Below are 27,761 nucleotides of genomic sequence, written 5' to 3'. Positions count from 1 at the left end.
TAGTCAATTTCAATATCACTTTCACTTCTACGTTTACAATTATGAACAAAAAGTATACAAATGAGGGACGAAAGATACCAGAGGGACAGTCAAACTCATAAATCGAAAATAAAATGACAACGCCATGGCTAAAAATGAAAAAGACAAACAGACAAACAATAGTACACATTACACAACATAGAACACTAAAGAATAAGCAACACGAACCCCACCAAAAACTAGGGGTGATCTCAGGTGCTCCGGAAGGGTAAGCAGATCCTGCTCCACATGTGGCACCCGTCGTGTTGCTCATGTTATAACACATCCAGTAAATAGTCTAATTCGGTAGATCACATTCATGAAAGGGAAGGGGATTGTAGTTACCACGTAATGAACATATCCGATATCATCTATGAAACGGTTTTTCCATAAAAGTCAACCAACTCGTGATGGCGTCCGTAAAATTTACGAAGGGATGATTTTAACTTCACCATTTGAAACTCTTGGTTTAATAGCTTTCTTGTGAGCAGCAACCCTCTATCAAGAAAATCATGATAGGAAATACAAGCACGGGAATATCGTAACAATTGGGAGATATATACCCCGTATGCAGGTGCTACTGGAATGTTGCTACTTAGAAATGAAAAGTTCACAATTGGAAAGCTGAAATCATCCCTTTTGTCGTAAAGTTTTATTTTTAAAACCGATCCTCGTTGTCAATTTCTAGATGCAAGTCAAGATATGAGGCCGACTTTCAGCATAACCTTTTTCATCAATTAATGGTGTTAAGACTTAAAGTCTTATAAGCAATGACAAGAAACGCCAAAACAATTGACTTTAAGAACTGATAAAGATTGAACAAACAGGTTCAAGAAAATAATTCATATATAACATGCAAATGAAATCACATACAATTTATAACAGAGATCCAATTTTGATGATTGCTGAATAATGCAATATAGCATAATACAAAATACATTTCACAAAGTTTATGAACTATTAAAATAAGCTGACATTATTAAATTAGAGACTGTGATTTAACGAAACCCATGGGAAATTATCCCTTTATCTTTTTAAAGGAGTTTTGATGAAATTAGGCACTTGAAGACTCCCTGCAAGATGATTGAATTGTAGCTAGTTTTTGTGTGTGTGAATATTTGAGCCCGACTGCGTTAAAACAAGAATGGTTTGTCCATGGTTACTTACATTACAAAAGTGCAGAAAGTCCCGTTATTTGAAAATTTACACTGATTGAAGGAAATGTAGATAACACTTATATATGAATTCCAAAGCTTCATAATATTATTTTAACCCTCTTGCAACAAGCTTTACAACTATTAAACAAGCATTATGATTCTGAAACACGGATAATGTGAACTACTGCCATTAAATGTTGCTAATTACAGCTATCATTTTGTCAATATTGACGGAAATTCAATTGATAATGGTGTTGGTTTCTTACTGTGTAGTGAAAGTTATTTTGACAGATATAACACGTTCTTTATAACTTAATTAGCAGAGCGAGAAAATAAACAGACATGAAGAATGAAAAATGAAACAGTGTTTTATGCCTTTGAAGCTCGGATTCAGTCAAAAGTTGGATTCTGGGTCACCTAATTTATCCAGGGAACATCTCTCAGGTTTTTTTAGGTAGAGAAAAATACCCTGCACAAAAAGCACAAATGATTATTCGAAACAGCAAATTTATGTACTTTACAACAATGGATATGTTTATTTTATATACTAGTTTATGAGTGTATGGTGTTTTTTTCAGTTTGTCGCAAATATGTTTTTATTTGTTTATATGACAATAAAGATTATTATTATTTAAATACAAATTTTGTAATAGACGATGTTTATCCTAAAATTAAGTTCATACATGTACATACAAATAAGCTTATTTAACTTTTCACTTTTGTAGTGAGAGATTGTGTCTTTTATTGACGAAACGCGAATCTGGCATAAAAATGATAACCCTTGTACCCTTGGTGATTTTTTGTTTTATTTTAAACTCTCTAATCATTTCTTTTAATGGAAAGAAAATATGAAAAAAAGGAAATAAGTAACGATATAAGAAACTCGCTGTTTCAAAAACTGCAAGACAATGCTGAATTTAATTTCATTGTTTTCACAGTGCACTGCATTGCTTTTTTTTCATTATTCTGACACAATCATGTGAGACGTTGATTCACTGATCTCAAACGTTTTGATGAAAGTTTTTGAAAATATTTTCCAAACTGAACTGTTTCTGATATTCATTCTCTCATTCACGGATGGTGTAAATAGGAAAACACACCTACAAAACATCTACTTGCAAACGCAACTTAACCATATGAGAATCATTATACACCATTTTTATATATCAAAGAATCTGCTTTGAAATAGCCAATTGAATTTAATAAACTATGTGAGATAATGCAATAACAAAATCTAAAGATGTACCCCTAGTAAACCAGGTCAGTAGCACAATGGAAATATTTATAGGGATAAGACTACAACAGAGCATACATATACTGCCAAGATTTTAAAGCCAGATAATTCACAAACCATTAGTGTAATGAGGTTAACCCTATATATAAACGTCCCAACATCTTCACCTTACTGCTTAGCTCGAGAAGTGTAAATTCCCGGATTAATTTAAGATTTCAATAACGTCATGCGGACTTAAGCACGTCTGATGAATATGGGTTGTGAACTTAGCTTCTATTTGTCATTAAGTACATTGTTTATTACTGCAGTCAGTTGGCAACTATCCAATTATGTCAAGACAATGTGAATAATTATTCTACAGTTTAATCATGTTAAGGGCAGTTCACGATTACGAAAATAAATTTGAGGTCCGAATTCCTGAAAACATTTTGTTTGGTAAGAATCCCTAGGTACTCTTTTGCGGAAGAGACTTGAAGTGGTAAACGACTATGGAATATTTAAAACGATAGCAAACGAAGTATTTATTCGTTAAACATTTATTCCATATATTTAACACACAAGTGATTCATTTAACTGAAATTGTAATATTCTAAATTCTAAACGTCGATATACTCTACAGAACTTGATATATGTACTATTTCTTCGTCTTGAGATATTTACCACTTATTTATATTTGTATAGCGATTACATATTCATCATTTTTCTCATTTTTTGATTACTCAAAATAGAAATAATTCAAATGTTATAATTGTTATATATGACTGTCGAGAGTTAGTACGAATGCACCTTGGAACGTCACGTTTAATATACTGATATTGTTATAACATAGTATGTTACTTATGACGTTAATACTAGAGTAGCGTGAAAAAAATGTTATCTTATAATAATAATTACACTAATTATCTTCAACAACATATACGTGGTATACTTTGAACTTCTTCTTAGTAGAAAACTCCTTTAATTAGGAGCACTTCCATATGGAGTCTTACCATAACTTTTATTATCATTATTTTGTATTCCATGATTAGAAATAAAAGCGTACATTTAACAACTTCTAAAAAATTACGTAAGACATTCTCACCAAAAATATTTGCTGAAAAAATTAAAACAAAAGAAAAAATAACCGAACATGTCTTAAGCCAAGACGCCTAGAAATGGTATTTTTTTTACTTTAAAAGAGTTATACTAGGTGTTCAGTACGAATTTACACATCGTTTTAGAGAATTGATGCGAAGTACTCACTGCGCATCTTGACATTTACTGATTTTTTTAGAAGAGGAAGCTTACCGTGTCGAAGAACATTGCATTTATTGAAATGCATTACGATCATACGTCAACCTTCTTAACTTAAACCAATTGATATTGTAATGTTTGTGAACCGTGAAACCTTTTGCGAAAGGCAAACTTGGTCTAACTCTATTTGCAGGTTATTGTATCTCCCAAGTTTGTCTGTTTTCTTCCTGACGTTTGAGATATTTATACATCGGTATATATTACCTTCATAATTTTCCACATTCAAATCTATTTGTAAACTTTAAGAACTCGGCTGTGAGAATATTCTGATCATATTTTAACAGATGGTTTAACAGATATCCGTCTGATGTATTTATGTATCTAAAATATGTAGTAATGACTGAAATGTTTTGATATTTTTAAATACGGTCACCGACTTTGTTCTTGTCAAAGACAGCTTGTTACCTATTTATAACGGTGTTTTGAATTGGATACCGGTTGAGGGCGTTAAACTGAATGGATGCATCTACTTTACACCAAGATACTCTTGTCAATGTAGTATTATAGCTTTTTATAATTTAGCAGGGGGGTCTTTAAGCGATTTGACCATATGTTATTGAAAAGCATGATAAATGCAAGGTATTCAATTTCATTTAAGGACATCTTGGTGTAAATTGTGTAAAAAAGAATTTGCTAAAGGTATAGCAAACGAAACACAAAAATTCCTCAAAACATTACACAAAATTTAGCGATGAAAACCCTGACCCGGACGTACAAACAAAATGCACGATAACTGTTATTTATAACAAATTTTCCTTCTTTTCTTATTTCTCGTTTATCTCCGCTTACCATTAAATGTACGAAAATATGAAACGTAGAAGCATATAAAAGAGAAATATAAAAAACCGTGTAATGCGTGTACGGCGTGTGAACATATATTTGTTCCGCATATTACTTGTTCCCCCTGGAACAAATGATGGAAAACAAAAGTTCTTTGGAACAAAAATTACATAATATTATTTCCACCTTAATAAGATATATTCCTGGAACTTTAACATCATATGCCAAATTACAGATCAGACAACTGTTCTGGTATCGAACGATCTTTCACCGATGAGTTTCTCATGAGTAGAGACACATCAACATTGTATCGGTCAACCGATTCGTGATGATGACCGTAAATATAAATTCAATTTCAGTTGTTCTTTCTCATCTCTCTGATTAGCAGTGAAACGAGATGATACAGTCTCGTACCAAACTAGAATGCTCGACCAAATTACAAAACTCAATAAAAATGCCTGGGCGTGTATATTAACTAACCTATGGTCTTCATTTCGAGCCGAAAAACGTCCAAATTAACATTTTTTTTTAATTACTTTTGAAGCTTATATGATACACACAAAAGAGTGTATTATATGCCTTACATGATATTAAAATCCCCAATCTGAATAACAAATCTTTCATGGAGTAACTTTTGCTTGGCAGGCATAAATTCCACAAGAACAACGTTAACAGTGAGATATCGTCAATTAATCAGCTTTCCAAATATCGCAAATGATTCGTCTTTAGTTGAAAATAGAACGAAATCGAAAGAAAGTTTCACGCTAACTAATACATGCATAAGTTGTATCTAAGCCAATGTTTAGCTATGACCTCATGCAATTTTATTACACATCCAATACAATGTAACGCCAATGGGTATAATATGGTATATAAATGTATACATTACGCAATTTGCCATAGGAAATGATGTATTGTCATACAGACCTGTATACTTATACCGAAGCTACCCCCAGTGCATATAAAGATACAGAAATGATTTTAAAACGTCATGAGAGTTTAACTCGAAACAAACTTATGGGTTTTCTGATCGCTGAGGGCGATACGGTTGCCTATAATAACTTACATCCACTTTATTTGAACTTTGGTGGATAGTTGTCTCATTGGCAATGTACCGCAATCATACCTCATCTCCTTATTTTCATGGTCAATTTAAATTACTATGTAGAGATTTTTACAAAGTTAACGCCACGGCGATTTGTAAAGATCTCTCTCCAGTATTAGAACAGCATTAGAAAATTAATAAGCATATCTTGTTCAACATTGTCATATCAGCGGGAGGTTTGGCTAGCCATAAAATCAGGTTCAACACACACCAACCCACCCATGTGTCTTAAAAATGTCTTTCATCAGTCACGAATATTACAGTTCTTAAAACTTACTTAATAGTTGTTTCTATGTATATTAGTGTTTATTTTTGTTGCAGATCAGTATGTCTGTTGTTCTGTTGTTTTTCTCGTATAGTTGATGAATAATACTAAGAATATTTATTGAATCTAATTAAAGGGCCCGTTTCCGAGCATATTCATATATAGTATCAATTATACAGTTATTTTTAAGATGTGTTTCCCTCGGTTTTGGAATGTGAACCGGATTTGTTTTCACTTAATCGATTTATGATTATTGAACAGCGGTATGCTACTGTTGCCTTTATTTGGGACAAGACTGACTGCCTACTTATCGATTGTGTTTTTTAAACTGTAATTATTTGCCTTTCCACTTTGTCATAAATACATGTAATCGCAAAGACTTGCAGCAGTACCGGAAGATGAGATGAACCGCCAACGAATGTTCGAACGATGGGTGAGTCGATGTAGGAATCGAACAGTTAAGAAGAATTTCAAAAAATACAGCCTGTCTTATTTCGAAATTCCACTCATCCTGAGCAAGATAAAATGTCTTCCGCCTCCGAGAATATCTAGATTTTGGTAAGAAAGATAGCAAATTACGGAGTTATTCCTCCTTAATTTATGATTTTTGATGCATTTCAGTCAAATTATATCATTAAATATCAGCCCAAGAAAATGAAATGAATGTTATATTTGTCAACTTTTATATCATCGGAACTTACATTAATGTTAACGTGAGCGAGGTAATGTTTGTCATGTTTTCATCATTGCCTGATTCTCAGGCAGGTTGGCACTTAAAATGTATGTTTCTTGACCAAATATATTAACAGGTTCGAACAATCTATGTAATGTATATGTTTCTAGACGCTCTGTTATGCATACTATAAAAATATAATGAAGGTAGAAATAAAAACGGCATGAATTTATTTTTAGAACTGTAACATAAAAAAACCAATGGCATTGTCAAATGAAAGACATTGTGCAGATTTTTTATATAACAGATGTAGAGAAAATATTGCATTGTTGGAACATTGCAATTACGTCAGGAATGACATTAAATGATAATAGTGTTTCTTAATAGAACACCTAACAAAATGATGGATGGTGCAAAACTATATGCTGTTCTACAAAGAGAGCAGTAGGGGTCGTTTACAGTTTTAGAAAATGTTCCCATACGTTATTGGTAACCCTTACATTCACTGTCTATGACGCGTTTAGGATATTTCTAGTTGCAAAAAAAAAACCCCTGACTCGACAAAATATTTATAATATTACATATATTCCCCAAACTATATACATTTGTAGTTATTTACTTAAAAGAGATATAATTCTAGCTATATAGCATGGTTTTAAATAAAAAGTTACAACAATAAATTACCAAAAATATATCATTTAACATTTAAAAATATAATCATAAGAACCGACCACTCTTTATTATGGGAACATGTTTGTTAATATCTAGTTTTCTATATAGTGTTCAGTGTACACTCGTTTGTCTCGTTGTTTTTCCTTGTTTGACCTGTCATTCTTAAACTTTTTATGTGTACCTGTTGCTTTTGGGGTTTCAATCAACATTATTTATCAGGACCATTACTCAAAATCTTCCAATATTTGCAATCTATCTTTTATAGTCTATTTACATATGTACGCCCCTTTTGTTCTTTTACATATGACATGCTTTATACCTCATTTGATTTCTCAACTTTGGATTTCATACATCAGATTTGCAAACTGCTAAAAAGTCTTACTGCAGATAGGATAATTGACGGCATGCACATAAATGTCTTTAAATGGAAAAAAGGCTAATGCTTATATGAATATCACTGGGTCATTTAATATTTTGATAAATGGTCAAATGAGATGCTACGAATAACTACTTTCAATATGAACAACTTATAAACATACACTGTAACTCCTATCTTATATGTTTCAAATGTACCTATACCTTAAGATACGTCAATGAACATGTCATAACAAATATTGATTGATTAATGTTTGCGTTACGCCGCCTCGGAACAAACGGAACAAAAAGGCTTAAACGCGGCAAGTCAAATCACAACATTTGTTTTCCACGATAAGCAACGTAAATGCTGAATTCGAATTTACAATCAATTAAACAGCATATTGTATGGTACATAATTAACAATTAATGTAGTAATTTGACGTTTAATCGTAAAACAAATGTTTTCTCAGAGGATTTCGCTTTATCTGTATAACACATGCATTGCATGTGCTTGCGTCTGATATGTAGGTTTTCATTTCCTGGTTTTGTTGTTATCAGCATAAAGTAAGTACTTACAATCATAGCAACGATGGTTGAACTTCATTTGTTTACAATAACAATTTATATGCGACAGATGCGAATTTCGAAAATAATTTTCTCTTAAGGTGGTACCCAACACTTTAACTAAAATTAATTTGGCTCGTTTAATTTTCCTGAAATTTTGACAAAGTATTTACTTTGACCCTTTGACAAAAATATAAAAACTTTAAAAAATTTGAACCAACCGTTTTATCAGAAATATTACACTGGTTATATAGCAGTTTGACAAACACTTATTTTGATCATTGAGAAGCTTAATATTCTCTTAACAACACAACTTAATTAAAACGTTTAGCTGATTTTACAGTTATCTCCCTGTAGTGTTAGGTACCACCTTAAGCGTTGATCGAGGTCCACCAAAACCCAATACAAAATTTAAATGGACCAAAAGGTATAGCCAAATCCGAACACGTAATCAGTGCATAAAGGAGATATTCCTAAATTTAAACTGATTTCAAGATTTTATTTCATCAGAAAACTAATAGTCTTTGAAAAAAGAAAATCATATTATAAAAATCAAAGGCGCCTTCGTTTATTAGTCATAAATGACTGAATAACGTTTAAAACATATTATAGAAATTGAATCCACATGGGATTTGCATATTTCAATTTTTAATAAATGCTAAAATAATTCAAGTGCAGTGAAAGGTAAATAAGAACGTATATGAAAGTTACTGAAATACACATTTAGCTGTGGCAATTATCAGGAGCACAGCAGAAAGCTATATCAAAATGCTATTTCAAAATGCATAATCAGCAATATGTGCTGTGTAATTTAATTGGGAGATATAATCCGATACGTCATCATATGGGGTCTTTAATGCGCAGTTGGTTGTTAATCTCTAAACTTATTTCAATACATCTTGTTACTCTATATTGATATCAAAATAAATAATTAAGCAGACTACTTTATAATGTAATGCAAATTCTAATACCCGAGTTGATACCAATCAACAACAAGTACAAACAAAAAGATGTGGTATATAAAGGCAACAGTAGTATACCGCTGTTCAAAACTCATGAATCCATGGACAAAAAACAAAATCGGGGTAACCAATTAAAACCGAGGGAAACGCATTAAATATAAGAGGAGAACAACGACACATCACTAAAATGTAACACACAGAGAAATAGACCAAGCATCAGACAAAATCCCACGAGAATAACAAATATAACATCAAAACCAAATACATGAATTTGGGATAGACAAGTATCGTGACACGTCTTATCGCAATATGAAATTACACTCAAAATAAGATGAGACAATTTTCCACACGAGACCAAATGACGTAGAAATTAACAACCATAGGTCACTGTACGACCTTCTACAATGAACAACACACATGCCGTATAGTAAGCTAGAAAATGACCACCGTACGACAGTAGTACATTCTTAAATTTTGCCAATGTAAGGTTAGAATTAAATTTTATCATTAATGTTTTCTTGCAAAGATTTTCAGAAATATGACAAAATGTTGGTTCTAAATTATACCCATGAATGCGCTGCATAATAACCAAATTAAGTATGTTTTGATTGATTTAAATGAGAGAGAAAAAAAACATCAGTAAAGAAACAAGGCTTAGAAATATTTACACCCGACGAGCGTCTTCAAAAGACTGATCAATGACGTTCGAATGAAAAAAGTTAAAAAGGTCAAATCAAATTGAAGAGCAAATAACACTATTTGTTCCTAAAGATTTAGCCAAATAACTACTTTAGTATTTGTTTTTTAAAGAGTTAATGCCCTAAATTCTCATGTTTTTGAGCTGTCTGAACACAGTAAATTAGTGTATAGGGAGTTTAAGATATTGGACTCTGGAATGAAAATATTAACCGCCACAGAGGCTATTCAGTCTTACTAGCTATATTATATATAGATAAGGAAATTTAAAAATCTATATATAGAATTTCACGTTTATTACCATCATTCGTTCTTAAAGAGTAAAGTTTTCTTTCCCCATCTTTTTATTCAGCAAATTGATTTTTTTTTTGTTATAAAAAGTAGATATTCAATGTTATTGTGAATACTTTTATTTGTCACATTGGCCGTATTGTCATCTTTGTTGGAGTTTTGAGAACGATAAACAAGACCTCCGGATTTTCCCAATTATGAGAACGCTGCTAAGTTTGTTTTTGCAACCATCTACCGACTAATATTTTTTCTCAGCAACGCATCGTTGCAAGAATCAATATTATGTAATGTAATTATGAAAAGTGAATCTTATGAATTTCAAAATCGAAATAAATCCAAGTAATGTCTTAATCTTATCTAACTATCATGAAATACTTGTTGCATCAGTTAAAATTACTGATTACTTTATGCTTGTATGAAAATTTATTTCTAAAATTAACTTTTAAATTAGACATAAAGTATCTATTAGAATTTATAACTACCATTTGGTAATGCAATAATGTATCATCTCGAAAAAATAAGAGATAAATTGATAAACTGAGCGTTGCATTTTACAATTATATCTTCAAATAGTCAACTGAAATTCTTTCAGTTTGGATCTGTCATCGATGAATATAATAAGAATTATATTCGATGAATATAATAAGAATTATATTCATTGAACGAAAAAGAGCTTTTTGTGCATTTTAAAGGAAAACTCGCCAAGGCCACACTTAAAAGCACTTTGGTTCGCCCAAACCCTTTTCAGAGGTAAAGGCAGTGGGAAGGTATTTATACATTTTATTTTTAATTTTTTTTGGACATTAAAAGATTGTGAGTAGATTGGTATTTTCTGGGTAGGTAGGGTTATGCAAACAAACATATTCTTTTTTAATGGCCCAAATGAATGAAGATCACTCAGAATAATTAAATAGTTTAGCGTTTTCGTGTCTCAATAAGTAAAATACAAATAATTTTTGTTTGTCAAATTATATCTATTTCTTAAAAATAAAACATTTACAGTTTTTATTTTTATCTATTCTTATATATTCATAATGTGAGTTCTTTTGCAATTACAGAGTCTTGTACGTTGTGCTCCGCATATTATTTATAATATATAAATCATTTGTTCCTTAAATAAATCATGTACTTAGACATTTCAAAATTACCTTCAAACATGGTTTGACATCGATGCTTCAGAATTATTCTGTTGTGTATTTGAGTTTTAGTAACGTGTTAACCGGAGTAAACGTTCAGGTAGTACTACAAACGTGTGCATTTTTTTGGAGAATTAACTTAATCAGGAATAAGAAGAGACAAAAGAATCACAAAAGTATGGACTAGTTTTTTTTACAAAGAATAAACTTGCCAAGCACTTCGCAGTGTATGTTCTATCAAAAGCAAAATATTAGGCTAGCTGCAACCTTAAACCTCAATAGCAAGTAAAAGCCAAGTATCAAATTGACAAAAACAATGCATCTTTTATTTCTTTAATCACAACTGGACGATTTCTTAATTGTAGATGAAATTGCAAATAAAGTAGTATGTATACAGGAAAAAAAGTCACATGTACTGTATTGACGTATTTTCAATTTCATACATTTTTTTCTATAGTTTTTTTTAATAATGAATGTTTTAAAACGTCTATGAAGGTTTGGATGGGGTTAAATGTTTAAAGAATAATGCCCTAAAAAAATGAAGATTAGAGAATAACGGGCCAAAAAAATGAAGATTTGAGAAAAGCGTGGTCTAATTTTTTGAAGATTAGAGAAAAAAGGGGTTAAATTTTTGAAGATCAGAGAAAAAGGGGTGAAAATTAAATGTTTACATAATAACAGATCCCCCCAATCCAGACCCTTGTCTATAGCATATATTGAACTATTAAGATACAAAAGTATTCTGAGACATCACATGTGCAACTTCAAAACTTATTTCTTGTCAGTGGAACTATATTTCAAAAATTTGAAATCCAAAGTGAAATGTTAAAGAGCCTTATAATCCAAAATAACACCAAAACAAATGCTATGTGAGGGATGAAATTTAAATTATACAAGTTTTAAAACTATTGTCTAATGGGTATCACTCCAGAATCAGTATATAATAAATGGGAAAAGTGGAGAATATTTGCCTTTATTTGCGAAAAAGAAGATGTCATAATATCTTTTAAAGAAAAAAGAGAATATCTCTTCAGAAGGTCTAATTGCTTACTTTAAAAAAAAGAATAAAACAACTTGTCGACTTCTTTTCATAAAAGATGTGAAAAATTTAATTCACAACATTACAATTCTGATGCAACAAAATTGAAATCCTAGAAACAAAAAAAGTAGCTTACCTCTTCCAACACGTCGGCAATTTTACTCAGCGATTCCTCAGGCAAATTTTTAAAAGTTGGAACACTGCAAAATAAATATATAAGCATAAATATTTATGATATAAAATATTTACAATTTAATACCTATATAATGCATATAAAGATATAGATTTTTTTTTATAAAAACTTGCATCAAAATTAAGCTTACCTTCTTGCAATACGTTCAAATCTTCGTTTCGACAAACTCCGTTCTACTTTCATGCCAGCCGTTTTGAAAAAGTATTATAAAGTTCATAATTATTAAAGTCCAGTTTTGTCATATTGCTAACCGTCCACACTTATTACGGTTTAAACGCAAACTGTTCTCCACATGTAAAGATGAAAGGGTTTATTTGTATACAAAGCAAAACAGCTGATTAGTTTGCAGCGCTGCTTCCGTATCTGAGATTGGATTGAACTGTTGTCTGTATCAGAGATATTCTACATAAAGATACTTGCTCTGTCAGTCACTAGTTTTATTCGTCATGTAACTGATGATAATTGATACGAAATTTAATTGTTTCAGACAGGTTAAATTTCGTAATGCTCATATATATACGAATAAAAAGAAGTGGCTTACAAATAATGAGACAGCAATATTTCTACATAATGCAAGTAAATAAGATATCAAAAAAGGACAAAACAGTCGTATGAAGGTTTTAATACCACCAGCTTCGAATCGTACTAAAATGTGGTACCTTATCTAGGCATTTTAAGAATAAATTCAACAAAAAGTTTTAAATATCAATATTTGATTATCTTAAGGGCAAAAATAAACTCAATAATAAAAATTGTTCTGCAAACAACTATTTTTAAGATGCAGACAGTATTACATAGAGTTAACACTATGATATAACCGAAAAGTGGAACAATCTCCAGTAACTTAATTTGGGCTAAAAGTTAACAAAACTCCAGCAATTTCAGTACAAATGACAGTAAAAACTTTAACGTAAATAGTATTTTCGAGTGATATAGTTGATTATTGTTTAGCACCATGTTTATTTAGTGCTTAAGGAGAAACCACAAAGTTTTTACTACTTCTTGCATTATCTAAATGATATATTTTGTAGCAAATTTCAAGTTTATTTTTTTATAAGATGATACTAAAAGTAAGGTTGCGACCCCTTTAGTTAAAGCTGGTCTTACTGGTTTATGCACTTCTGTTGAGTCCGTCAGGATTTATTTAATCAAATGTTTATTTTTTTTACTTCCAAAACTTTTATTCGAGTTTACAAAACACGTGCAATGCACATTAAAATATCGGCAGTGTTTGTGTTTCTTATCATGGAGCCAAAAACAATGAGGCAAAAACAAAACAAAAACTCTTATCTTTATTTTACATCATTTCCCCAAAATGTAAATTCGGTATTGCGCATATGTCTACTGAAAGTTCACATGACAAGACGATAATTTTTTTTTTACTTTTTAAAAATATCCTAGACTATTTTAATATCTATTTACTTATATATGATAATAAAAGATAGTTACGTTTGACAGAAACAGCTGTTGTACTATTTATCTTTACAACTAGTTTTCACTCGTTGACATAGTGCTATTATAGTTTAGCCTCGTTTTTGGATATCATTCGATCTGACAATAAGTCTAGAGATCAAAACCATTCGGACAGCCTGATAACATCTTCGTTTCGTTTCTATGGCAATGATGCAAGTTGAATATTTTTCTTCTGTTTCTGTATATTTGATCTGCTGCAAAGCTTAGCTAGTTTGCGTTATCATTTGAATTGGTTATACATTCTATGGCTGTTTAAGTAAAATTGAGTCTCCGTTTACTTTAGACAGCTATACTTTAGTGGTGGACACGTTTAGCAAAATGTATTATATTGCCATTTAAAAAATATTATCTAACTATAAAATGCATTAAAAGGTTTCTGGCATTTGAGGGAATGGTATATATATATATATATGTTATTTGTTTCCGAGCGGTAGCTCTGTATTAAATTAAAATGCAACAGAATTACTAAACGTTAGTCCTACCCTCAGCTTAATAATCGTTTGAGACAGTTATAGTCTTAAATAATCGTCTAGCGATGAAATTTGCATAAAACATTGAAAAGATTCCAAGTGTTCCTTCCATCTCGGCACCAAATATATTTCAGGAATAAACATTGAAGTGTGCAAACTATATGATAAATTAAGGACTGTATGCATAGACCAGATACGAATAAACTTAGAAGTTAAGTTTTGTGGACCCAGTGTCACGGCTCACCTGGTTTCCATACCTGTTGGAAAACCCCAAAGATTCAATAGTAAATATTTATACAATTTGTACCAGCTGATTTTTGTGGTATATTAAATAATTTCTCAATAGATGGTAATCTATATTAGTCAACATTTCGTTCGTGGAATAAAAAAAAACACCCTTTATTTGCTTTTCGCGATTTGTTATGGTTTTTATCGTCAATATCATTAAAAAGACGTCCATCTAAATGACTTATCAATCAAGTTTCAGACGCGGTACCCCATACTTAACATAAAAAGTAGAACACTTAAAAGTATTTGCAATACATATCTGTTAAGTTGGGTCACGATATCAATCATTTAATGATCGAGAAAGAAATAATATATATATATATAAATCTTATCTTTCTTTTGATGTTATGTTTCTTAGAGAAGAACAAATAAACAATGTACCTGTAGCTCTAAAAATCGAATTAGGTGTTAACAGTTAAAAGCGTCCAGATGATTCTGATCGAAGAAGTTTATGTTCTAATTCTCTGCGGGATAGATGTTTTGCTTTAGCTTTTACGTAAAACAATGTAAAACGCATTTTGAAAGTTTATCGGTATCAGAATCTTACTCCCTAATGACATTTCTGAATATATATCTGAAAATAAAGCAATTGTAACAATTTCTCCTCGAAACTTGACTTTTTTTTTAAACAACGTACACGAGAACTTATTTCCACTTACGCAAGACAATAACATAACAATAGATGAGTACATGTAGCACATTCAACGGCTTTTTTCTTTTAATTTCAGGTTTATTTTTCAAATTAAGCGTTTTTGGTGATTGAGCAGTCTGTTTTAGTTGAAATGAATCATTTATAAAATAGAATGTACGTTGTTAAGTTATAAGCTTGTAATACTATTCGATTATTTTTATATATAAATAAAGAGTTAATCCAATGTCAACCGCGATGCATATATTTCATCCGTCCAAAGGCAATAACTACATTTAAGTTATTTCTCTACATAATCATCTTAGAATGTTGAGATGACTAGAGAATTATTTCCGTTATCTTTAGCATAACTTATAAACAATATTTGATCAGCATTTGATTGTCCGAAACATTGCTGTTATAAACCTTTGATTTGAATTTTATAAAAATCTGGCAAAATTGGACGCAGGAGAGCGCATAAAATGCAAATACCATATGATTCATATTTCTAAGGGTCATAACTTTTTTTAAGATATCTTATCGGCATCGATTTTCCAATTCGTCCAAAACGTTGTTGATATAAATCTATAAAAAAAAATCTGGGTATTTTCTTTACTGAGTATAATAGTCCAAGTTTAAGTATTATAAAAAATCTGATAAGAATTGTACATGTGTGAGAACTAGCAAGAACTGATTCTGCAGCCGTGATGCTATCAGTTTGGTTATATCAGGAATTTTAGCATTTTGGTTTTATTCTAACCTTTTCTTTGTTTTTTCTGCTAATTGATATTTGGTTGATTTTTTCGTTAGATAAATATGACAGAGAAACTAATCCTTAGAAAAACAAGGCTTTTATTTTGCCAGTTGACTATTTATTACACTAAATTTTATTTATAACCCAATTTGTTTTGTGCTTCTACCAAAAAATGTGCATTGTGTTTTACTTGGGATGCCTGGTGCAATTAAAAATATAAACAATAGTAAGAGTTTTCGTTTTGCAAACATTGGTTTGTTATTCTTAAGTAATGTCAAAATGCTATCACTATAAATTTATCGTGAATGTTCCTTAAAAATTCTTGACTCAAAAATAGTTTGTTTAAACTTTACAAAATCTAAAATACAGACTTTTTTTTATGTTTTCATCAATTTTCAATTGCTCTTAACCAAGTTCCAAAACTCTATCTTGAAAAATATACCGATATTGCAAATGTTATAGACAACAACCTTCATAACTTTTTTTAAGATATCTTATCGGCATCGATTTTCCAATTCGTCCAAAACATTGTTGTATAAAGAAGGTTGTTGTCTATAACATTTGCAATATCGGTATATTTTTCAAGATAAAGTTTTGGAACTTGGTTAAGAGCAATTGAAAAGTTGATGAAAACATAAATAAAAGTCTGTATTTTAGATTTTGTAAAGTTTAAACAAACTATTTTTGAGTCAAGAACTTTTAAGGAACATTCACGATAAATTTATAGTGATAGCATTTTGACATTACTTAAGAATAACAAACCAATGTTTGCAAAACGAAAACTCGAATCAATTGTCATTTCGGGGTCTTTGTTAGCTGACTATGCGGTGTGAGCTTGTTGAAGACCGTAGATTGACCTGTAGTTGTTGACTTCTGTGTTTTTGCTCTTATGGAGAGTTATATCAATGGCAATCATTCCACACCACCACCCCTTTTTTTATTATTATAGAAATTATGATTATTATGTCGTGTGCGGGTGTTAGTGACTGTAAGAATTGTATTTTTTATTCTATGTGTAGATTCCTCCTTTCCTCACCAGATGGTAAGTTTCTTTTGACCTTTTGTATATTATTTATATCTACATCGAGCATTATAGACTAGAAATAGCATTAATAACAGTGCAATAAACTTCTCATTAGTATATATAATAAGAAATATACAACTTCCGGTTATAAATTAGTGTCTGATGAAGGCCATCTTGAACGGCCATTATTTACCTATTATTACATTCTCTTCACTTTGTTATAAAACAGACAAAAATATTATATAAATAATATTAAATGTTTATCTTGGAATAATTGTATATTATTACGTTACTGCCGACCTATATTTTTTATTATTTAGTTTTCTTTGAAATCGATTTGGCTAATTACACCTGTCAATATGATGTTATGATTCAGAGCTATAGTAACGGTAGTGCGCTGGTGGTAAATGCTTTAACATCGGTTACGATTATGCTGAGATGCGCGGAGCAGAACGCTTCTATCATTAGGGTATTTTTTTTTGTTAATCTTGATTACTTTTTGTCTACAATTGTGATGTACCTCAAGAAGCAAAATGTATTGTCAGCGGGAAAGCTGCTTATCTTTGACGGAGGGGGATTATAAATATAATTTAGCTGTTAGCGACAAATATACAAATTATATTTGTTTTGTGCTCTAATGCTTCATGTTGAACTTTATATCAGGATATTAACATTTATACTGCACTCGTTCTATTTGAGCAGTAAAAATGCGTTGACTGTATATTTCTATGTCATATACAGTCACTGACCCGATATCACTTTTACTCATGAATATTTAAATAGAAGTTGCCGAAATAATATTTAATTATTCATACGAGCTCTTCAACCTGTTCTTGTTTCCAATGCATACAACGATGCGTGGAACGACTCAACGTTGTTTCTTTTGCAATTATTGGAAAAACATAGTTCATTTGTTAATATGTTTTGTTTGCAACCTATAAATCATTATGTTTTATGCTTATGGTTGATATTTTAGTCCATACTCAAACGATTTCGTTCACCATCGAGTGTGGATTTCAACAGTTAAATGTACATTTCATCGTGTTGTATATTTCTCTGCGAGCATGATATGAGGCCTTTTTAAAGGCGGTTTTCCCAAATATCTAAATCAAATAAATAACCTTAACGCATTTAAAAACAACAATTAAAAATGTTTTTTTAGATCGCAGTATAAAGACAATAATAGTGCATTGACTTGACATCTCAACGATATATAAGGATTCGGCCCGAAACGGGGAAATAGCTCGGCACAGCCTCGCATTTCCCCGTTTCTAAGCCTCATCCTTATATCGTTGATATGTCAAGTCAATGCACTATTATTGTCTATGTAATTGCGAATATAATATTTTGAAAATTCTATGACCACATAAAATCGTATCCTGCTCGAACTCTGTCACATTTCCATGTTCAGTGAACCTCAAAATAGGGGTAAGATCAATTTCTGGCATACATATGAAAATGTGCACATCATAAGCGTGTACTAAGTTTCAATTTAATGGGACCACAATGTCATGATATACTACCTGAAAAAATGTTTTAACCTAACTTCAACCAAGAACTTTAAATTGACAAGTGAGCTCGGAATCCGGGTCAAAATCTTTAGTTTGATATCTATTTGCATAACAATGCATAATATGTGTATTTAGTATCAAGCTGATAAGAGCAAAACTTAATGGAAAACTGTTTTGATTTAAAATTTTAACCTGACATGAGACGAACAAACAGGGGGACGAACGGACAGACCAGAAAACATTACGTCCCGTTTGTATTGTAGTTGATGCATACAAAATTAACACTAGTCTTATAGTAAAAAAATAGGTTATTATAACCGATTTAAAGTGTGTTTTTTAAATGTTGAAGAATCGAAGCAGGTTTTTTGGTGAACAAACAGCTGATTGAAGAATATGTATACAAAAAAGTTTAAAATAGAATCGAAACTGAACGTGACTGACTTTTTAAAAGCGTCCAACTGCAGCCGACATATGTTACCTTGAAAATTTGTAGAAAATAATTTGTTGGTAATAAAAGCCATGTATTTATGCAATTAAGAAGCAACTTTGGCAATATGTTATAGAGTAATTTTTCCGTTTTTACTTAAAAGTGTAGAATTCTAACAATATCATTGTACTCAAACATCGTCTTTGGTTTTCAAATATTCGGCTTCGGAGTTCCTGATGGAGATAAATCCAGTAAAGCGGTTCGGACGTATGAAATTTAAATTGTGTTGGTTTCAATACGACGTTTTCAACCACCACAAACAATTATCGTTTCATCTGACCAATGTCAGCATTCCATTTTTTAAATACACCGATACCAATCTAACAATATGCTCGGTTATTTTGGCATTTCATGTTGATAAACATCTCATACAGAGACAATTACAAACATTCCCCTCCACTTATAGACGTATACATGTGTAAAAATCTAAGAACAGTAAAAAATATAATGCATATTTTTGCCCTCAACTTCTGACCGAGTAAAGACCTTGTTCTATTTTATCAAACAGGTAAACAATGCATATTAATTTCTTAAGAAGGAAGCGAATTCTCGACCATTATAGAAAAGTAACAAATTGCTTTTCATGTTTTCTCTGAAGCGACACAATATAACTAATCGTAGTTTTGCTTATCTCCCTTGTTGTAAGTACATATAGACTGGAAACTTTCTAAGCGTTTATGACACAAGAAAACATAAAACCTTTTAGACAATACAAATGAATGCAAACAATACAAAAACCAGCAAAACAATTATCCGAAGTTAAAAGCATGCTTGGTACACATTTATTTTTTAACTAACATTTGTTATCAAGGTTACAGGTTTTTTTTTATCCAAAAGGTAGAACAAATGTCAATTAAAGTTAAAAAAAATGTATATTTGATTTCTTGATTTATGATAATGCAGTATAATAAAATATCTAAGATTATAAATAATGCAGTGTTATATCTTTTTTATTCAAATCTGCTTCTGTTAAGCAGACTTCTGTCGTTGAGTTTTTGCTCATAAAACTTCGAACAACTGAGAAACAATTAACAAAAAAAGACATAAAAAGGATAAAAAGTAAATACTTTTTTATTAGTTAGAAACTTAGAAATTGTTAAAACAGATCTTGGGCAAAATGAACTGTCGTTGAACTAGACGTTTTGTAATTAAGCCTTCATTATTCTTATTAACATTTTATGCAGTTTTATTTTCGTAGCCAATAAGTTATTGTCAGTTACCTGTTATCAGATCATTGATTGTAAATAAAAAAATCTGAAATTTTAAAAGCGTCTTCAGAAAGGTGCATATAGTATATAATAAGGGAGTTTGTTACTATATGACGTTAGTACATCTCTACCAACCTGTTATACACATGTGACCTTGCTTGAAGTGTCATCTGAATCAAAATTTGAGTATTTACATGTGTATGCATGTTAACATGCGAGCTGCAGGTAAAAGATGGAGAACAAAACACTTTATTTTCGCATTATCTTATAAAGTTTTCAAATATATCTATTGAAGCAGGTGTTTATTTGAATTCAATCATGACTTCTATTAGTTTTATCTAGGGTGTGTCTACCTGAGTAGCAAGTGTTGTTTTGTTTGATTTCTTTGTTATCCGGAATACTGGTGAAGGAAAACCTCAAGGTCATCCGATGTCAAAAGAAAATTTCAAGGTTATGAGATGTCGAAGGTAAGCTTTAAGGGCATTCAATGTTGAAGGAAAGTTCAAGGTCATTCGATGAAGAGGAAACCTTCAAGGTCAATAGATGTTTAAGGAAAACTTCAATCATTCAATGTCGAAGGAAAACACCAAAGTCAACAGATGTCCTAGGAAAACTTTAATGTCATTCGATGTCGGAGGAAAATTTGTGATGTCTTAGGTAAACTTGAAGGTTATCCGACAAAAGCAGCAACATTTAAGAAAGAAATAGGATATTCTTATTATTATATAGTATTAACAATGGATATAGTGTTTCTTTAATAAAGTTTACAGAGTGACGTCAAAACAATATTAATTATAGTTCATTATAAAAGTTTGAAATATAAATGCCAAGTACTCCAGTCTGTATGGTTTTTACAGCTTTTGATTCATTGTTATATGGGTCGAACAAATGTTTCTAAGTCGTTCAATATGTCTACGTTCGTCACACACCCACACCGTAGCTTCGTACGGACCAGCACATCTATTACTATTGATATTTAAACAGAACAAGTCGTAAGATGCATGTTTTGTGTTAATATTCTACGCAGGTAAACTGACTTTTTGGAATTTTGGATCATCAATGCTCTTCAATTTTGTACTCGTTTGGCAGTCTTACTATTTTGATCTGATTGTCACTGGATCATATGTACACGAAACGCGCGTCTGACGTAATAAATTATAAGCCTGGTGCCTTTGATAACTATAAGCATGTCGAAATGTACTATTTTAGTTTACTTGTGTATTTCTCTGTCCAGAATGTTCTTGCATTGTACTGTATTGTTTCATGTAATGTTGTCGCTTTAGTGTTATATTTAACATTGCTATAAACGTGCGAGTTTTAGCTAGCCACAAAACCAGGATCAAGTCAGGAAAATGGCATTTGTCACCTTATTGATCGTTCTAGTGTGTGTTGCAGTGTATTGTTGTTTCATTGATTTCCTCTTAAAGTTGATGTGTTTCCCTCGGTTTTAGTTTGAAACCAGGATTTGTTTTCGCTAAATCGATTTATGACTTTCGAACAGCAGTATACTACTGTTGCCTTTATTTTCCCCTTTTTTGTCATATTTTTCTTTTAAATACTTTTACACTAAGAAGTTCATACATCGACAATATTCATTTAATATAAACATGGTATGCTTCTGTCGAAGTCATTGATGGCACACATATTATCTGAACACACTATAAAAAATAAAAAAAACGAAAATACCGAACTCACAGAAAAAATTAAAACGGAAAGACTTTAAGCAAATGACAAACTCATAAGCTCAAACTCATCAAACGAATGGATTACAACTGTTATCTTCCTGACTTGATACAGACATTTTCTTATGTAGAAAATGGTGGATAAAATCTGCCGCCAAATAAGATCCCACATTCAACATACTATACACCTATTCTAGAAGTTAAATACCAAAATACACGTTAAGTCACTGAACAAATTGGAAATGTCTAGAACTTATAAGTCTGATAACAACCGAATTAAAAACATGCACAAGATTAAATTTAAATACTTAAGATTTTACTCAGACTTAGATATTTTCTATATATAAATCATATGCAAATTTTTAGATTGCGTTTTTAGATCGGTCTTACTAGTAAGACGTTGCGTGCACAACATGATCGTTGCAATGTGTTCACATTCATTTTAAATCATTTTAACACCAGTTATGAAAATTTATCTATTTCTATTTTTCATCATTATTCTTAAGTATAATATTTTTTTTTTACCAGAAAAACCTATTTGATGAGCTCAAGTCCCTTAAAATAGGTTGAAATCAAGCACATATATGTTTTAAAATTTCCACGTACTATATTTATTTCTTTTTTTAAGAACAATTATACTTGATGAGCGAAAGTCCATTAAAATAGTTTTGAAGTAAGCACAGACATATTGTACAAATTCCACGTGCAATATTCATTTTTTTAGAATAATTAAACTTGATGAGTCTGACTCTCTTAAATAGTTTTAAACCAAATACATAAGTATTCCACTATCATTGTTTCTATATTTAAAAATAATATATATTTGCCAAACAACTGATGCAAAATGTGATTTATTTGTAGATTTTTTTATATTAACGATCCATTTTGGGGATTTTTTTGTATAATCAGTGCAATTGAATTATTAATATTACGTCAGAAAACAATTTAATTTCTTATTATTTCTGCAGTACGTGCTACACGTAAACGAAAGAGTGCTGCTTAAATCGTAGTTCGAAGATATATGATGATGTTATACTATAAGTATAGTATTTTTACATTACCGACGTTTGACTCCGGAATTCATATTTTCTTGACAGGTTACGTATACCTACTCTGTGGCAGGGCATCCCGGTACTCAGTCCGTTAAGAGCAATTTACAGAAAAAAAGTATTTAGTAAAGGGGTAGGGTCTAAGTAATTTGTTATAAACAAAAAACATGATTTAAAAAAATATATATAAAAGAGGGACGAAAAATACCAGAGGGACAGTTATAACTTATATATAAATAAACTTCGTTGAAATCTAAAACATATAAAACATTAAAGGCACCGGCATAGCAAAGGCGATAAAATTAATGAACCCGTAAGACCGTCTAAACAGGAAAGCTAACAATAAGGAACGAACAAATCCCTAATTCTCATGTGCGACACTAAAATAATCAAATCAAGAAAAGGATACTTTTTGCTATTTGTAGATGGATTTATTTAGTCACTTCCCTTTTATAAATTTCTGAAGTTCAATGAGTGATTCCTTGATTATTTTAAGCAAACATTTAATCACGGTTAAGGTGAGTAGTTATACCATTTTTTTCTATAAATTTACTGACTTTGGATATTAAATTTGATTCATAACAATGCAGGAATATGTCTGAAATTTCAGATTCATTTGGTAACAAAAGTAATACCAATATAAGCTGATAAACTGTATGACCGAAAATATGTGTAGACACTGTTGTATACAATGTATGTCTGTAAATGCTCTTCAACTTTGTATTTATTTGGCTTTTTAACTATTTTGATCTGAGCGTCACTGATGAGTCTTATGTAGACGAAACGCGCGTCTGGCGTATAAAATTATAATCCTGGTACTTTTGATAACTAATGATACCACATCTCCTTATTTTATAGATGTTTTAAAGTGAAAAGGGATTACCACTTTAATCATATCTTTACAGATACGTAAGTATATCTAACATATTTACTTTTTTACGTTACAGAAGAAGCTATTGTATGATTTGCTGAAAATTAATTTAAATAAAGAAATATGTATTTATGACTGTGAGAAGAGTGACATGCCGTGTCTCTGAAAAATAACAATCTAGCAAGCATTGGGACTGAGCTAAAAATACACTTGATTAAGTCTAAAAAAATATTATGCGATCAACGAAAACCGTATGCAACTTTATTTCTCCTTGATATCTAAATATAAATAGCACTTTTTAGCCCATAGATATTTAGATATTTATAGGTTATCGGTGATCATCTCAACGAGATTGATTTTCTCGCTTGAGCTGGGACGGCGAAAGCAAGAAAGGCAATCGAGTTGAGATGAAGAATGATAATCTTTTTATCGCATTTTACCTATGACGACGTTGTCAATTTCATGTCAATTTCATGTCAATTTCGTTAGCAACGCTACGTGCATGCTTAGTTTCTAGCGATAATTTTCCATCTCAAGCGAGTAGCAAGATATGAAAATTATCACAAAAAAAAGATCAAAGGAAGGATGCACAAAATAGCGATAAATATCTATATTGCTTACAAAAGAATGAAAAAAAAACCCAACAATTTCAAAATCCATAGACAGAAAATGACCGTTATAGGATTTGACAATCATATTTGGTAATACCGATTCCATATGATTCCTTGAGATTTCAGATAGCAGTAAAATCAGGTACACTTTTCTATATTCAGAATATTCCCTTTGATACCAAACATCATTTTTCCCCTTCATTAACATAACACAAAAGAGAATTTAATCAACACAAAAACATTATGACTAAAACCCACTTGTAAGAATGATAAACTTTTTTCGTTCAGATACAAAAGGTTATTTATTTTTAGGATACATTTGATTGATGTAAAAGTAAATGACAGCCGATAAAATAAAAATAGAACTGCTTGATTCAAAGTTAGTTCAAGGCTGTAAAGTAAATCAAAACAAATACTTAGAAACATAATTAATAATTTTTGATAGCTATCAAACACATCACTGCCAAATATTAAAAGTTCAATAAACCGGCTTAATATCTGTATGAATCATGGTTATTAAACTGATCGCGTACACGTCTTGAAATAGAACCGATTGGTGCTTGAATTACTTTTTTTACTGACAAGTAGCAGTTGATAGGAATATCTAAAACTGTCAAGCACTACAGTACGAATGTACCTAGAGAAATGCTATCTTGTCATATATAGAACGAGGAAAGGTATAACACATGATATTGTTTTCAAAATAATAATGATGCTCACATCAAAAATAGTTAATAAGCTAAATAAGTATAAATTTGAATAGCATTGAGAACCCAAAATTCCAAAACGTTGTGCCAAATACAGCTAAAGCGATTTATGCCTGGGATAAGAAAATCCTTAGTATTTCTAATAATTCCTGCTTTTGCAAACAGTTATTTTTTTTAAAATGAAGGACAATCAGTTGGCTGGCAGTTATCAGAAAACATAAATTAGTAAAAAATAAATAAAAGAAAGGGTCTACAACTTACCGTGAAGCGTGTATAAACACACAGTCATGTTCAGTTGCAAATGGGGTTCTCATTCCCAATATGCAAAATAAATTTCCCACATTATAGAATTAAAATACCAATCAATCAATAGTTTTCATTTTCAAAAAAAACTTAAAAGTAAAAAACAAATATTTAAGAACGCATTATTATGGAATTAGCTTGCGTTTAGATAGCATACATTTTTTTTTCTGTCCGAGAAGAGAGACAACTCAATTATAATAGATGAAAATAAGTGAGACTGATTTATAGCCTGAAAGTTAAAAGTTAAAAGTATAAACGTCCAACTCCCGAATCAACGTTCATACAATTTTCATAGTGAAGTTTATTTAATGTGTATTTGGTGTTTGGATGTTGTTTGTCTTCATTGTACATACACACTCATCAAAGCGACCAAGCGTACACTTGTGTACGCAAGACGCGCGCCTCGTCCACATAAAACAATATAGAGTCAATATAGGTACTCGAATCAGAACAGCAGGAGGACTAACTCAAATACGATATTTATGAGTGTTTTTGCATGTTGCATGTTGCATGTCGTGATACAAAAAACATAATCAGGCCTTTGAATTAAACAAAATATGCTATAGACAAAACGAGCGGACAAAACTATAAGTCTGGTATTTTTGATGAGTTTGTTTGAACCACTGGTTCGATGTCTTCGATGCCGTTAGAGGTTCTCTTATAAAGGATATAACCAAATAAGTAGGAAGCACTTAAAGGTTGACATGACATACCACTGATTTGATAAAATTTATAAATTAATTCATTACAAAACTAAGAATTGACCGAATTTCTAGTGTTGTATAATCAATGAATAGATTACATACGCTGTAATTTGCAAAACCCGTCCGTAATTCTAGGTTATCAGTGCACTTGAGCTTCGTAATTCATTTATCCTATTGACTTTTTTCATTCGAGCGGCATGAGTCTTTATTTGATGAAGAGAGCGTTTGGAGTACAAAATATTAGCCTGGTATCTATTATGATTTTTGTGTGCATTATTTGTACAATGCTTTTAATCAGTTTTCGTTTTTAAGTTGACAAAGTACGAAAGTAAATTGATAATGCCAGCTGAAGGTTGAAAAAATTCATCATCTTATAATACATTATCTTATAAAGACTTTGCAATCATACCACAACTTCTTTTTTTACATTTGAAGAGAGATATACTACGGTTGTCTTTATTTCCTACAGACTATAACGTTTAAGATTTTAACACAAGCAACGTGAATGATCTCACTGTTGCAGCAAGAACTGCTTATCTTTCACGTCATGTGGTCGTAATGGACATATTTTATCCTTTGAAGAAAGGTTTAAAAAAAATCTCTTCAAACTATTATCATCAGAATAATTGACTACCACAACCTTAATGTGTTCAATATTTTAAATGTGATTTTATAAAGTACATTTAAACTCAAGACACCTATTTGTTAATAAATTCATTATAGATACCAAAAGTGAAATTTTGAATACCATACGTTAAAAGAGAGATAACTCTATCGTACTTGAGTTTATCTGATAAAACATTTTAACTGTCAGTTTATATAATGGTTAAAGTAAGAAGGTTTAAATTGAAAGTGGCCATGTCGTCAAAGGAAACATATTATTTTTTTTTTTTCATAAGAAAGTTAAAACACTATATTTCATGAAAGTAGAGAATTTCTTTTTCAAATTTATTGCAAATTAAGGTGGTACCCAACACTTTCACTAAAATTAATTTGGCTCGTTTAATTTTCATAAAATTTTGTCAAAGTATTTACTTTGACACTTTAACAAAAATATAAAAAAATTAAAAATTTTGAACCAACCGTTTTGTCAGAAAAATTACACTGGTTATATAGCAATTTGACAAACACCAATTTTGATCATTGAGAAGCTTAATATTCCTTTTACAACACAACGTAATTAAAACGTTAAGAAGACTTTATAGAGTTATCTCCCTGTAGTGTTAGGTACCACCTTAAGGCAATCAGACAGAAAAAATAACAAAACAAGCAAAATATGAGGTAAAAAATTTCCAATGATTACCCGAAATATAAAGTATGTATATCTTATCAGACTATTCTAAAAATAACGATAACTAGCTTATCATTTTAAATGCAAATCGCAGATTTCGTGTAACAAAGACTCGTCAATGACGCTCAAATTAAAAAGACCAAATCAATCGCAAATTTCAAAAGCTTTGATGACCATTAATTTCGAAAGGTGTTGCTTATTACAGCTTAGGGAGCGTTTTCTGGGGGGTGAGAATCCTTTGTGCTTTGATCAAGTAAAGATAATT

General features: G+C 30.9%; 1 protein-coding gene across 3 annotated transcripts in view; it reads right to left on the bottom strand.

Annotated features, from left to right (window-relative positions):
- LOC139489028 (cGMP-dependent protein kinase 1-like) overlaps positions 1–27,761 on the bottom strand; it is a 110,535-nt gene that overhangs the window by 31,581 nt on the left and 51,193 nt on the right. For all 3 annotated transcript variants that reach the window (XM_071275079.1, XM_071275080.1, XM_071275081.1), the window contains exon 5: positions 12,379–12,442. In XM_071275079.1, coding sequence (XP_071131180.1) covers positions 12,379–12,442 — 64 coding nt within the window. The remainder of the gene's footprint in view (positions 1–12,378; positions 12,443–27,761) is intronic.

The sequence above is a fragment of the Mytilus edulis genome, chromosome 9, assembly GCF_963676685.1.
Source record: "Mytilus edulis chromosome 9, xbMytEdul2.2, whole genome shotgun sequence".
NCBI classification, from domain to species: domain Eukaryota; kingdom Metazoa; phylum Mollusca; class Bivalvia; order Mytilida; family Mytilidae; genus Mytilus; species Mytilus edulis.
This window is presented reverse-complemented; position numbering and strand designations above follow the sequence as displayed.